General features: G+C 32.3%; 1 protein-coding gene across 2 annotated transcripts; it reads left to right on the top strand.

The window, feature by feature from the left end:
* Window positions 1-672: 672 nt before the first annotated feature.
* On the top strand, window positions 673-15299 carry LOC120325730 (uncharacterized). 2 transcript variants are annotated; one of them, XM_039391856.2, is made up of 17 exons: window positions 673-775; window positions 862-985; window positions 1122-1292; window positions 1410-1631; window positions 3666-3796; window positions 4382-4533; window positions 5153-5323; window positions 5651-5736; window positions 6103-6226; window positions 6988-7136; window positions 7570-7722; window positions 8617-8705; window positions 8972-9041; window positions 9270-9406; window positions 10384-10457; window positions 11362-11491; window positions 12178-15299. In XM_039391856.2, exons 1-17 carry the CDS (start codon window positions 687-689, stop codon window positions 12287-12289), a joined length of 2184 nt encoding a protein of 727 aa, XP_039247790.2. In that variant the 5' UTR covers window positions 673-686; the 3' UTR covers window positions 12290-15299. The 2 variants fall into 2 exon arrangements, with proteins under 2 accessions (XP_039247790.2, XP_039247789.2); XM_039391855.2 differs by having other exon boundaries at window positions 12154-15299.
* The last annotated feature ends 657 nt before the right edge of the window (window positions 15300-15956 follow it).

Genomic DNA, 15956 nt, shown 5'->3' with positions numbered 1-15956 from the left:
CCACATAGGATCTGTAAGAAATTTTATAAAGTATATATACAAAGCCTTCTAGAAACTTGAATTATCTTTAGGACTGAAAATTTGGAATATATTCAGAGATTGGCTCCGTAAAAAGCGATTTGGTCCAAGCAGCATTAAGAAAGCTACAATGTCTACAATACTTTCAGCAAAAGATTCATGAGTCAACTTGGTGTCCAATAACAAAGTTATTTATCAGTCTGCCAAGTATTTTCATTTTAGTTTTTAGATAATGCTGTAATGAGATAGTACTGTACAACTGTTGGAGATTTTGTCAAATTGAGTTAGTTAATCAATATTTTAATTTGAAAATATAACTAAAAACTGACAAATGGCATTTAAAGCCACTCAACACAGTAACAAGCTAATGTTTACCACCATGCAGATTACTGTACTTATCAATTCCAATTCGACAAACAATTGGTATATAGTGTAATACTGTATCCTGGCATCACATCTGCATATATACTTCATGAGAAAGATGATAAATTGAACCAAAGTTTCTTTCATAGTTAAATTCATTATATCTCACCATTAGATTAGACAGCGCTTTTACCGTTTTAATATAGACATGTCAATATTGCATTACTGTATGAAAAAATTAAAGGAATGTTGATGTATTGCCAACTTAAAATTATAATTATTCATTTCAGATTCATAAGAGCAATATGTTATTCAAATGTACGAGTTTTTTACTTTTTTTTCAATATATTATCATAGCTCAAGCTGCAGATACACGATGTGGAGACTTGAAAAAGTAAGCATAAATTGAGGATCACTTTTGTTTTTCTAAGCAGTAAATTAGTAAAGCCTATATAGCTAATTTTGTTTGTTATCTTTCAGGTGCACTTGTTCGAACTTTATTATGGATTGTCGAGGTCAGGAGTTAGTCAAGTTTCCTGGTGGTATCAGGAATGATACACAAGCAATTTATCTCAATGATAATAAAATAAAAGAAATTGGTCAGGTATGTTGTCATTTTTTATTTTTTTTATTCATGAGGTTTTAATGTTTTTGCGGGTATATTTTGAGATTTTATACACTTTGTTTTAACTCATTTTTTTGAGTTCTTCAATTTATGATGATCACTTTCGTTGTTTCAGTTGCCAGAAGAGTCCAATCTAGCAACATTGGTTCTTACCAACAACATGATAACAAAGTTATCATATGATGCATTCGATAATCTTGACAATCTGAAGACATTGATTTTGACCAATAACTCAATATCAACTATTGCTGATGATATTTTTGAGTGGAATCCATTGAAGTTAGAGGTATAGTGATAGATTTTGTATTTGCTCATATTTTAATTTTTGCCTAAAAGTAGAATTTGCTTGCATATCAAATGATACCTGATTGAAGTATCTACTTCTTCTTTTTTTTGGGAACAGGTTTTGCATCTTGATGGCAACAAGATGGAATTTATTCAACACTTTCTTTTCTACGATCTCGAGCAACTTTCTGAACTCCATCTACAAAACAATATAATCACATTTATTCATCCACATGCGTTCCTTCAGCTGAAAAATTTAAGGAATCTTCGACTGGATGGGAATAAACTACACACGTTTAATCATAAATGGGTTGAAAAATTACAAGCAAATGCTTTCACGGTTGGTTCATTTTTTTCATTGGCTGAATGTTGGAACTTGGAAGTATTTTTGCGCAATAGCACGCCGGCCTCTAGTCCGTTGTGAATGGATTTTTAATATAAACTCCATATTTACGCGGGGTTACAATTAAAATTATATGGCTGTGGTTTGTAGTAGTGATGAATTGAAAATATTTATTGATTTTTCAATTAACAGATCATTTTGAGTTTATGCTGTTATATCAGAAACGAATTTCTTTCATTGATAGGTTATTGAGTTATGACCTAATTGTTGCCCAATGACATAATTGTGTGGAAATTACGTTTCTGTTCTTTTGTATATACCCAGTTTAGAATAAATTTCATTTATATCTTCTATATGAATAGAAGAAATTTCGAAAAAAAGATTATCTATTAATAAAAGAAACAATAGTTTTGAATTGAAAGTTTACAATTGAAGTCAACCCCCCATCTTTAATTTATGCCACTTAGAAATTAGAACCAAAGTTACACTTGAACCAGTATCTTACAAAACCTTAGCAAAAGGGTTATGAATTTGAATTTTTTCCAAATCAAAGTTTAAATAATTCGCAAAAAAATTTAAAAAAGACGTCGTGTTATGTTTTTGCATGCGTAGTGTTTGGCAATTACCAGTAGATGCCTGAGCACAGTCACAAACCATATGTAAGACACCAAAATAACTTAGATTCATTTGATAAATGAATAATATATTTGATGCCACATCAAACAAATATATAGGCTATAACTTACAACAATTAAATTCCATTCTATCGTATTGTTTTATTTATATTTTGAATTCTAGATTTCTTTTAATCATTTGTTAATTTTTTTGATATTCTCAATTCAATTTTGATTCCTGTGGGTATTAATTAATATGGAAAGAATGTAAAGGAAATAAAGGTAAAAACTAATTGACTAGCAGAGATATTTGCTAATGTGAAATAGGCTATTTTTATTGAAAGTTATGATATTGTCCTATCCAAGTCATTTTGAAGCATTTCCTATCTTATTTACATATTTCCAAACACTTGTTTGCTTTTCTCCACATCGAATGACAAATATTACTGCTTGAATTTGTATGACGGAGCTTAGAACTTGAAACTGTCTATTGATTCCGTAATATTTCTAGCCTAAGGCAAATCTGAAAACATGACTGTATCCTCTATTCTTTTGAAAAGGCAAAAAATACAATGGCAATTTCCAGAGGCTATTTTTCATTGGCAATATTATTCATTATTTTGGTCGACAATTTAAATATGGTGTCATGGAATAGGAAAAAAGTTTTTGGTATTAGTCATTCTTATCTAAATACCATAAGTGTAAGCAACACAATATTATCTCATGATATTTGTCATTGTCTTTATAGTTTATTCAAATATTATTCACTGGGCACTAATATCATTGTAGGATTTTTATGGGTTGGTTTGAGACAAAATTTCATGCGCCAGTTCAAGACTTTAATTTTCACACTGTGATGTTGTATAATGCTGTATACAATTCTCGTTTTGTTTACAACATTTAAAAACTGGTTTCTTTTTGTCAGTTTTCTCTATTCGCTTCTGATTTCTATTTACAAGTGGTGAAATCTGATGCATTGATTAGGTTGATATTGGAAGATACCGTACCTAATAACAATAATGTAAATGTGGAATATCATAGAAAAAATGATACTTTTTGAGCTATGCAAATTATTTCATTTAGTCATAATAGCTAGTATAGAAAGAAATTTCAGCATCTGTGCTATAAAGGCTCATTAATATGCTTATCATTTTTGCGTGTATTATGGTGTATAAACTAAAATGATAGAAATGACATCATATCTCCTATATGTTTGCTCACACAGCAGAATGCTTTGATAGCTTAAGTACGGCAGTAATGTGTCATATGGTTTGACTCAATTTTCTTATGGGGTAATGTATTTTGGGCATTGTGAACCAAAAGTTGCAGATATTGCAATAATATCTGTTGTAAAAAATTGACTGGAACTGTGAATATCATAACTGTTCAAAGTACAAAAGTATGATTGTTTTTTCAGGAACTTCGATTTGACAATAATCCCTGGTCCTGCGATTGCGCAATGAATGTTTCACATGATTGGTTGCAAAAACAAAAGAAGGCAAAATGGTTTATCGATCTCACCACTGAACACCCGATCACTTGCCAATTGTAACTAACATTTTTATTTTCATTTATATTTTATTTTTAACATTTTTATGTTCGTGTTATCCTCACAACAATGATGATATATTGGTCATAGGGTGATGTAGGGTGAAAAAAGCAATGGTTTTTGAAATTTTAACGCGTCCCCAAAATATCTAATTATGTTTTTTTATTGAGACCAATCATGATCCGTGTATTCAAGTTTGAGGGCAGTGGGATGTGTGACAAAGTTAGAAAATGCTTTACAGGAATAATAATGGAACTACTTTGTTGTATGGTTTTTATTGTTATTACCACTGATCTGAATTGTGTGAATCCTCTTCTAGTTTTTTTTATACACAGCATTTATTCATCATTCTTCAAACACCTATTTTGTGGAAATGAAGTATAATAACAATATACAGGGATATAATTGTAATAGTAAATTAATAATAGTCTTTAAAAATATTCAGATTCCTCAATTTCCAGATCTTATTACCAATTTTCCATCAATCTGCTTGTTTATATATGACTTGACTAATTTGTCTTTGTTGTAATGATGAATACAAAAATGGATTTCCATAAAGGCTGATATGGTTTTATGTTTTTCAGACCAAGTCCTTATAACATGAAACAGCTTGTAAGCCTGGATCATGCGGAATTAAATAAGACTTGTGATATGCCTGTAATCACTGGTATATCATCACCAGCAAAAATTGAAGAAGGCCGAGATGTTTTACTTCGCTGTGTTGTCGATCCTAACAGTAAGTTTGATTAATTCAACGAAGTTTAACTTGAGTTTGGTAAAATTATGGTAAGCACTATTTCATAGTCTTGCCAAAGATGGGAAAATAGTTGGCAAATAAAAGTGTAATTAATAAATTGTCATAGGCTGTTTTTCATGTGAATTTTTGTAGACTTTTGTATTGTTTTACTATATTGCTGTTGTTTATGTTGTTTTTCGGACAACATACACTTTTCTTTATAATAATTGGCACAGTCACATTTAAAATTTTGTAGTTGAATACTGAAGGTTTATATTTTTTTTCAAATTTGATCTAACTATCTGTGCTCCCAAAAATTTCTCTGCTCAATTGATTTTGGTGCCCCAGTGCCAACCTTGTTGCCATATATTTGTGACTACATATTTGCATGTTGCACTCTTGATAAATTTGTAATTTACTTCTTGTAGTCTAAAAATCACATTTTTGAAATGAGGTCTAAATTGTTTTTATTCAATAAAGTACTATTTTCAGATGCTTGAGAATTTAGATGTATTTTTATGACATTAGTAATACATCAATTCTTTTCATATCAATGTTCCTAAGTAAAGGCTCATGTAAAGTAGTTTGAATCAATCAATCACTTGTCTTTATTTGACAGAGTTTCCGGTACCTACCATTTCTTGGACAGCACCTAATAAAGATGTTTACAGACTTAATACAGCTGGTAATTTCGATGGAATCACAGTACATCAAAATGGTTCACTACTCATATCTCACTTGAATTCAAGTGATACCGGTGACTACTCTTGCACAGCATCCAACTTGAAAGGTATGTTTTGTTCATGATCTTGAAATTATGGTTTGAGCTTTGCCCTCAATATCTATGGATAAATAGGAGTTTCACAATGGTAACAAGTTTATAAAAATATTTTAGACAAGTCACCAAATATTTAATTTTTGTTGAATAGAAATAATATGGCCTTTATGCAGCAAATCTCCTATTTGTATTTCCATTACAATGAGTTATTTTTGTCCAGTTCAATTGAAAAGGGCATTGCCCTGAAAAGTCATTCCTTCCGCCTATTGCTGTTCTATAATTATGCTTGAAACAAATTCTATTTCCAACTTCATCCGTACCTATTTTAAATCTTTGTAGGGACCTTCGTAGCTAATACAAGGATAGATGTGTTAAAAAGAAAACCTGGACCACCTGGACCAACAACCAAAGGACCAATCTTTACAGTTGAGTTTACTCAGCTTCTAATATTCCTAAGGAAGTAGTTAAATGAAAATAATTCAAAATCAGTTGAAATATATTCATTAAACTCAGAACATATATGGTCAAAAATATTTTTAGTTTTTTGGACTTTATCTATCCATTTCTAATGACGTTTCTAAATTTAAGTTGTTTAATTTAAGCTAAAATCGAACTTACTATTTTAAAATTTATTTCAAATATTGAATATAACATCAAACATTCAATTATTTTGTCTATTCCTGGTTTGATATTGTATATTTTATAGACCTTGTGTGAAGTGGTGGCCCAGTGGGCAAGAAAATATTGACCAATATCTTCAAACTTGAATACAATGTTTATTCCTTTCTTAGAAACCTACAATACAACCCGATGATCATGAGACAGCAAGAGTCAGTAAAGAATGTCCCCATGGTTGTCAGTGTATATCGAGACATATAGATTGTGCTGGTGATGGCAACGCGGTTAAGATGACTGGTAAGAAAACTATACTTGGCACCGGCGACATAAGTAATATTTTTAACGTGTTAGATGTTATAAAGAAGGCTCACACAATTGATTATTCTTTATTTGAGGAGGCCACTATAAGAAGTCGACAAGGTAAATTAAAATTTCATGAGTATATATTTTAGGAGTATGGCAAGAGATTGTTTGAAATCCTATACTATTTCAAGATGAATGTGAGAATATCTTGCCCAACTGAGCTGACTGATTAACTGAACAAAAAAGCCATTACTAACTAGCCATCTCTACATCGCAATAGTCTCTAAATCATGGTAAACAGTGGTTCAATGATAACTTTTTGATACTACTTAAAATAATCTATTGAGAAAAAAAACTGTCAGAAACTATAAATGTCATTGTTATTAAAAAATTCAGTCGTATATATTTATGATATTTTATGAAACTTTGAATGCAAAATGAATGGAATACCTAAGTGTTTATATTGAGAGAGATGGTCTTAAACTGGTGCTCCCATGGTGTGTGTACCAGGTTAGGTTTAGTGCATAATTTTATACCGATTTTCCTTATTTTAGTTCCATTACGAGTTCGGGGACTGTCTGTGTTAGCCCCTTGCCCATAGGTTTCAGTCCCTTTACACAACTTGATGTAAAATAGGCGAGCAAAATTAGTTACCTCCATATTGGTACACATACTGCTGGAGTGCCCTTAAACTATAGATTTTGTAATCATAACTTTGAAAGCTTGAACTCATGATGATGTATCTATTTTTCTAGAAATTCCTGCTGATATGCCTGCTGATGCAATTACAATTAGTTTTGCTACTAATGGTCTAACCAGCCTTGGTGCTAATGCCTTTGCAAAATTCGTAAACTTGGAAGAATTAAGAATGGACAACAACCAGATATCACATATTCATCCTGATGTAAGATCTCTAAACTTTTATTGGTATGGTTATGTGAACACACTTGGGCAAAATTATGCCACTGATAAGTTTTTGTCTGATACTTCATTGCTGACATTTTATATAAAATCTGTTTTGCGGAAATAAAAAAAAACATTTGAGAAAACATGCTTGTTGACTTCTGGAATATTTTTAAATTTTTCCAAGCTTATCAGGCGTGTTTTATTGATAAATGATGATGCAGTATAGATATCTTAACAAGACCTAAAGTTTATTATACACAAGGGTGTAATAAACTGGGGGTTTATCGAACAAAAAGGTTCCAGTTTTTTCCAAATATTCCAACAGTAGTAAAGTATACTTATACACATACGAAGCGAAGATGTGGAACAATGAAATTATCTGCCATTATTTATGACTTGCCCTGAAATAATGTGAAATGTTATATTTTTAGGCTTTTAAAGGATTGGCAGCTTTAACAACATTAACATTACAAGAAAACAGACTGACTTCTATCGAACCAAAGACATTTGCACCTTTGGTGAACCTAAAGGTTCTCGTTCTGGATAAAAATAAACTTCTGAGAATTGATGACGAAATGTTTAAGGTAAAATTAATTGATGAAATGCTTTTACAGGAATTGTTTTTTCGTGGATATGGGGTTGGCGAGAAACCTAATGACTCTTCTAATTTTGGCCCATTTATAATTTTCAACCTTCTTGGTGGAGCCGAACCCCAAAGAAACATCCTAGAGACTCAAGGAAAACATGTGCAATAGTTTAATTTTCTTCTATTGTATGAATTGTATAAACTATAAATATTGAGAACAACTGCTCCAAAGCATAGATTGATGGGACAAAATTTCAGAAGAAACCATTCGTGCCTTGTGCAGTCAAGTTCCAATCAGATCGGGGCCTGTAATCAAGGCAAAGGGAAGATATACCGAAAAATAACAATGAATTTTATTATTTATCTTTTTAATGCTATTTTTTGCAAAATATTTTTTTTCTCTCCTAAACTTATATTGTGGATATTTTAATAAACAATTGGTCTGATCACCCTGTATAATAGTGTACCTAACACTGGCAAAAAATTATCTTTAAAGTGAGCGAGTAATAGTGGCAAACCTGATAGGTATTCGATTATATTTAAACATTATGCATATGCCCTTTGGGTGCCACAGGAATCGTTTGAAAACCACAGCGCTATATACTAAGCCTTGTGTTCTATCAACTTTATTTTATTTTGTAAATAGGCAATTAGGAGTTTAGAGAAGAGATTGAGAATTAAAAATATCTTTCCACGAGTCTCCAAATGATAATGTAGTGAAATGGAGAATCTACCATATCAACTGCTAGTTCATCTATCCTTCGCTGATTAGTAATGTAGCAAATGATTCTGTTAACATGGGCTTGGCAGGGATGATAACATTGCTGGATGTTATAAATTCCTTTTCATTTTTTTTGCTATGTTCAGTTTGTTTCATCTTTTTCACTTACAGGTTTTGGCAGATTTGCAATGGCTCTATATTCGACACAATACAATTAAAACAATAAGTGATGATGCATTTGCTCCACTCAAGGGAATCAAGTGAGTAAACACCAATTATTTCTCACTTCTGGCCTGGAGGTTCTGCGGCAAAAAGAAATCTCATCTTTTTCTTTTCATATATCATGTGGGTTTTAGAAGGTTCAATGAATTTGTAAAAACAGATGTTTTTGGTATTGTGTTGCCAAGCCATCTTTTGTTAATGAATTGCATTTATAATTGGAAGATAGGTTTAACTGTAAGGCAAAGAATTGCTCTTTGCGTTAGAATCTTCACAGTGAGTAAGCAATCTTTTCAATATTTTTCAGATTTATTCATCTAGAGTCAAATCAGATTGGTGTGATGTACCCCAACACAGTCAAGACCCTGACGGAACGGGTAATGCTTTTATACTGATATTACAAAAGTTAGCTAATATTTTAATCTTTGTAACTTTATATACATACATACATACTTTCACCATTTCAATGAATTTTTTTTTTAATTTACCAATAAAATGGTAACCACATAGAAAGCAATTTAATATGTGGTATATAATATTATGAAATGAAACATTTGTGCATATAAGAGAAACCAAATATTGCTTATTATTTTTCTTTATTACAGGAAAATCCCACAATTAAGAAAATATTTTTGGAAGATAATGCCTTTAATTGTGATGACAACATGGAGGAAATGAGGAATTATGTTAAGGATAAAAAAGTCCGGAAACATTTTCCTGATCTTTTTGCGGATGGTATAAAGTAGGTTTATTACTATGTAAGCTCTTAGTCTGATAATATCTGGACTATGAGTATAACGGATAGTGGGGATGGGACGAGTCCGGCATTACAGAGATTCGACGAATCTGAGTAATAGGTCAAGGACTCGAATCGAATTTTCCGAGCCCGCGACGTCAGAATGGAAAAAGCAGAAAAACATGTTTCTGACTCTCCTACAGCAACGTGCGCACACCAACATACGCCTTATTTCGTATTTTTTGCCTATTGGTTCCGTAGAAAGCTTTTGAACCATTTTAAGAATATATTTTTTTAACGGCCACAATGTGAACGTTCGGTTCACCTTGGTTGTAGACTGGATTTCAGTCCGCCTTTGGTTAATTCTGGGCGGCTGTTCAGAAATTCCCACATGTCGATATGAAAAAAGATCACAATTTTGACTACAATGCATCCTTATAATTGCAGATAGTTTCAGCCATAAACTTACTATGTCGCATGCGCAAATTGTAGAGAGATTCCACTCGTCAATACAGTAGATACAGTCAATACAATTCATGTAAAAGTTCGTTAAACTCGATAGTAAGGGCGGAGACATTACTGTCATAAGTGATCAATAGTTTTAAATATGCGCTATTTTATCTGGATATCTGCCGTCGTTTTTATTAGAAGTTTATTAGATTTACGGAGATAAAAGCACAAACATAAATTAGTAAAAGCCGAATTGATTATGGATTCGATAAAAGTGACTAGAAATTGAAACAGAGTTCAAAAAATGCTTGGATTCGACTCAAATCCGAATCTCGACCCATCAATAACAGATAGTCGATATTCATATTTAAACAATACTGAAATGCTGTGGTTTTGCATACACACCTAATACTATGTTAATGAGTTTTCAGTTCATTCAATATTGGAGACAATCATTATTGTTTTGCTCAACTGACAAGCTTGCTGCTATAGTTTTGATCAAAATGCTAATTCTTCCAATTTGATTCACTCAGATGTTCATATCCTCCAGAGCTGGCTGACAGATTTCTTGTTGACATCAAACAACCTCTTGAAGCTCAGGTCACAGGTCAGTTATCATTGGTTCTTATAGACATAGACTTAAACTAGTCTTACTTACCACTTACTACTACCAACTATACTTAACACTATTTCATTTACAGAACTATCTTGTTATGGTAGAATTGGTTTTAAAAACATTGCTCATGTACAATACAATATTTAGCAGGGCTGTAGTGTCAAGTTTGGCATGGTGCTCTATTGGTATTGGAATCTGGGCCAGAGTCGCATTTCTGAACCCTTGGATCTAATTCTCTAGTCAGAATTTCAGAATTTTTATATCAAATTCAAAATTTCTGGTGGAAACCAAGAAAGTATCGTAGTTAGTTGACTGAGCATTCTAAACAGATAATCAAGAAAGCTTTCATATGCTAGTTTTTGTGAATAATACTTCAACATGTTGGATAGAAATCAATCGTTTGTGGTTAATATTAACACCGGTTGAAACATCAGGTAAATTAAGAGGCTTTGTGATTTGACGGTGTGCATACACATGATCATTTGTTACTAGTCAAGTGTGAACTTGTGCATAAGATAATGACATATGTTTATACCCAAACTACAGGTGGGCTAAATGTAGGCGGGTTGGCATCAGAGATTACACATCTTGAGTTTAAATTCCACCCCCCTACCCCCCCCCCCCCCCCCACATCATCAAGGGTGTAATAAATTGGATAGTCAGTGCTGAACCAGAAAGATTCGGGCTCAATAAACATGTCTGCTGATATCGTTTATTGTGATGTACTTAAACTCGTGAGGACTAATATGAGTTTACTCTTACTTTTTGGTCTATCTGTTTATTGCCATCCTGTCAATATATGGTCGTTTTTTTCATACAATATAATCTGGTGACTGTTGAGGGATAAAAACATTTTTTATTGAGAATACGAGACTTAAAATTTCTTATAATTTAGATGTTATAGAAAAAACTGTTCCAGTAGAAACTTCGAATTATTCAGGACTGTTGTTTGGTGGGATTGCTGTTGGAATTCTTTTGACAATTGTGCTTTTCTTTTTATGGAAAAGATATGGACGACGTGCAAGGTAAGAAATTACAATTTTGGTTTGCGCATGTGCTTACTTGTAGCTAGACAATGAGTTTCAGTAATTCCATGTCATGTAGCCTTGTTTTGATCATTGATTTTCACAAAAAATGTTTTAATGTTTGATAAGTTTCAAAGTTCATTTTATATGCACTAATTATTCTATACACTTATTACTTGCTCACTGCATTCACTGAAATTTTGGGTTTGCACCATCATTTTCTTTTTGTTTAGGTCTTTATCTTATTGGTTAATTGCTACTTTACATCGGCTAATTTCAATGGTTGATGTGACAGTTAACAAGTCATTGGCTGTCTCTAATCATTTCCTTGCTTTTTTACTCGTGTAATTGTAATAATGAGGAATTTGTTTACGTTATTGAGATGAAAAGGTTTTTTGAGATATCTTTGTGCAATAGGAAATTTATTATTTTTCTTGCATATATAAAACCAATTTATTTTAGATTTTAAACCGTTTGTCAATTTTGAACTACGGTAGTTTTTTTTTTTTGGCAAGAAATTTCTTCGAATTAAAAATTTCTTTTAGCTTTGCATGTGCTTAAATTTGTCTTTGTTTGATGCTCACTTCTTTCCAAATAGTAGCTATGCTGCATGGAAATTAATTTATTTTGCAAAAATTTTGTGCATTTTGTGAAACCAACAGGCATTGTTATGCTCTGTTTCGTAGAACTGCTGGACGCTCGTACAACTACAGCAATTTGAATGGCACGGATGACGCAGAACGAAAAGGATTGACTACAGACAACATGGGTAGTAGCGGCACTGAGGCCTTTGTCTGAAACAACCACATCTTTTTGTACCTGCATTCTCCACTTGCCATTGGAAAACCCTTCAGCCTTTGCTAATGCTTATTACTACTGGATGTTATCTCCTGATTTCCCAAAACATCACAAGTTTGTATTTTGTGATTTCCTGTTGTAAGATAGAATTGAGTGAGAATGTCAGAATATTTCTTGTTATATCAATGCTGTATTTGCACTATATCTGTAATTATGAAATGTGAGAGACAATACATTTTCTTATTTGTATTTGTTACTTTATCGCTTTTATGAATGTGTGATTGAATTCTAGTAATTCCTGTATATTTTAATGACTATCAGTATTTTAAGCTTTTGTGTGTCACTCAGAATTTAAAGAAAATCAAATAAATATGTTGCAGTTTGTTATCATACAACATGCCCAGATATATAAGATGATATTCAATGACAAAGCCCCTGTGTCAATAATGGTGTGCCGTTTTTATCACGGTTATTACCTGAATGACACATAGTGTTTGCTTTTTTATCTTTCTGTTGCTGCTGTTGTTTTGTACCAATGAATGGAAGAATTTCTTCGATAAAAGTAAAAAAAATATTCATATATGTGATGACCAGAATTAAATAATGGGCAAATTTGTCAATTCAGTTTAATTTTGAAGTTATAAAAAATGTCTTTTGTTTCCTTTTTGTGTAATTTTATTTTTCGTTTTGTCAACTCCCACCGATTTCATTATAAACACAAACCTGAAACTTTACACACAGTTTTCAACTTTCTGAATGAATACTTGAATTTGATCTACCGGTATGTAAAAAATGGCACCAATGTTCTATGTGACAAATGGGTGTTGGAAGGACTCTAGAGACATAAACAGTTCGGTATAATTCAAATTGTAACTGCCCGTGGCTGAAAAAAAATGTCATTATTTTATAGAGGGAAGTGGGTTATCTTGGAAAATTGTTGCCGTTTCACATATCTTAGTTTATGGTGTTATGATTGTGGCTTATTTAAGATTAATATTTGAATTTGAGTTAAGCTGCTCAACTCCTCGATTATTGGACAGAATGTGACTTCAAAAATGTGCACTTTCATGCTCAAGTCAATCCTTGTAACTAGAATTCATTATCTGTTTAAAAATCTTATTATATCTCGAGTCCCATTTACAGCAGCACATTATATTCAACAGTATTAAACACCTGTATAGTAGCATCTCATCTTTCTGATCTGTTAAAGGTACTAATTAAATACAAATGGTTCTACGTTGATCAATAATTATGCATTCACATTTTCTTTATTCATGGGCCAAATTTACTTATTCTTGAAACGGTGCCTTTTTTTTTTTGTTATTTGTCTTCCCCATTCATTATATGGTTCTGGTTACGGAATATGCAAATTCTGAAACTCTGCCTTCATGATCACCATACTTGATTGTTTCCAGTTCTTGCTGGTTTATGCCTTTAGTTGATGATTATATAGGATAATATATATCTTAACCAATAAAGTTTCTGATTAAGAATTAAATTTTAATGAGAAAAGATTTTCATTTCTTTAAAGACAAATTCCATTAGGTTCTATGCTATCATGTGTCTTCTCTTGTTACTGTCTTTTTTTTCAAGTTTATCTAATGGTGCCCAATTTAATCATTTGTGCTGTATTTCATTGTGTGCATTTCTTCTTTTTACTCATTTTTTGGTACTCCCGAAGTATGTGAACCAAGATGGCGGACACCGGAACGTAGTATGAGTACCAGGTTAGGGTTATGTCATAATTTCAGGTACAAATACTACGGGAGTCACTTGGCCAGTCACGGAACTCATAATAGAACTAAAAGGAAAATTGGAATAAAATTACGGCTTACCCTAACCTGGTACACATACTAAGTTCCAGTATCCGCCATCTTGGTTCACATACTTCGGGAGCACCCATTTTTTTGTGGTACACAAGCAATTGGTAGATTTTTTAGATCTTTATAATTGTATAGGGTATTGGAATACAGTACATGTATTTCGAAACACTGCTTATGTAGCAATGTTTAATAGCACTCGCCTGTCATGATGGTGGTTGGATTGCAAGAGAAACAACATATGCCAGTACTTCTATTCATATTTTACAACTTCAAATTATATAGCAACATTGTTGATGAGACTCAAACTACATTGAACACAACATATTTTCACACTATGATAAATTTTACTACTAAGGACAAGTCACTATGATATTGTTTTCATCAGAAGGAGTAAAATAATTTTTATTAATTCGTCTTTTGAATGCCCAAAGTAAATTAAAATATTCTAAGATCTTGAAATAATAATTTACTATGTTGTATGGTAGCTATCACCAACTTTTACTGACATGCCACTAATTATGTTTCATCAGTGTCAATTCTATTACATTTGTTCAACTTAATGAAAAAATTAATTTGTATTAAATTGTAATGTGGCTATTTAAGTTACTGAAAATGTGTTCCTTGTTTTGAAATATCCCAGTTGTAGAATTTTTTGTTTCCAACAATTTCCATTTTATCAGGTTGCTGAGGAAATGTACTGAATATTTACAGGACATTATATATGGTACGATCTTTCCTTTCAATGCTCTTGTGATTATGCCAATTATGATGTTAATAGTGTCGATTTAAGTACTTATCTTCTTTAGTTATATGCCAAGATCTTATTTTCATATAGACGCACAAGTGTCAGATTAAAAGTATTCGCTCCATCTTGAATGTCAATGGTCATATTGTCTTCAAGGCTTGATATTTCCAACATTGTAAATGTACACAATTCATTTGTTATTTGCAGTAAACTTTAATATTCATGTGGAATATGGGATGAAAGGTATATTTGTCAACCTTTTCATTCAAGATGGAGGAGTTTTATGATTTTAAAATCAAGAATTTAGCCGACTAATAAATGAAATCAACTATGAAATCAATCCCGATATTCGCAGTAGCAAACTGTTACTTTATTAAACTTTGTACAGCATTTTCACTTGTGCTTTTGCATAATTAAAATAAAAATTGTGCTTTTAAAAACACCTTGTTTTCTTGAATTCATTCTCGAAACCGAGCCAGTGATACCACAATTTTTTTTTTAAATGCGGACATCCAGAAGTATATGCACCAAGATGGCACACACCTGAACATAGTATGTGTACCAGGTCATGGTTCAGGTTGTGCGCCATCTTGGTGCACATACTTCTGGAGCGCCTGCAAATGCACATGATCTACAGTAGCGTAGGACACGCTTAGGACAGCGTATTTGTATTCATTATAGCTAGATCAATCGTACCTCATTGAGTCGTCGGCTTAGTAGCAAGTGACGAGTTTTTAAAAATGGGTAATGCTCAATACTTCTGTCAGTTTTGTGAACCATACAAAAGAAAATGGGGTAGTTCAGTCGGTAGCTTGATTTCGGGTCTGCCATACTTGCACAAAATGTATTCTCGTGGATATTTATCTAAAGTCTTTATGAATTATGGAAACACATATTTGGACTAGAGATGTATCGGTATCGGCAATATCGGCCATTTTTTCGGTATCGGCCATGTATCGGTATCGGTTAGATTAAGGCCGATATTACCGATATATTTACCTTTTTGATATGGTCCAGAATGTTTTAAAAGATACGTTGGAATACTACTTTTTAATTTATTTTTGTCTGGAGAGATCGTGAGCTATGAGCCATACATGTC

Source organism: Styela clava, chromosome 4 (assembly GCF_964204865.1).
Source record: "Styela clava chromosome 4, kaStyClav1.hap1.2, whole genome shotgun sequence".
Taxonomy (NCBI): domain Eukaryota; kingdom Metazoa; phylum Chordata; class Ascidiacea; order Stolidobranchia; family Styelidae; genus Styela; species Styela clava.
The sequence above is the reverse complement of the archived record's forward strand: the minus strand, read 5'-3'. Positions and strand labels throughout refer to the sequence as shown.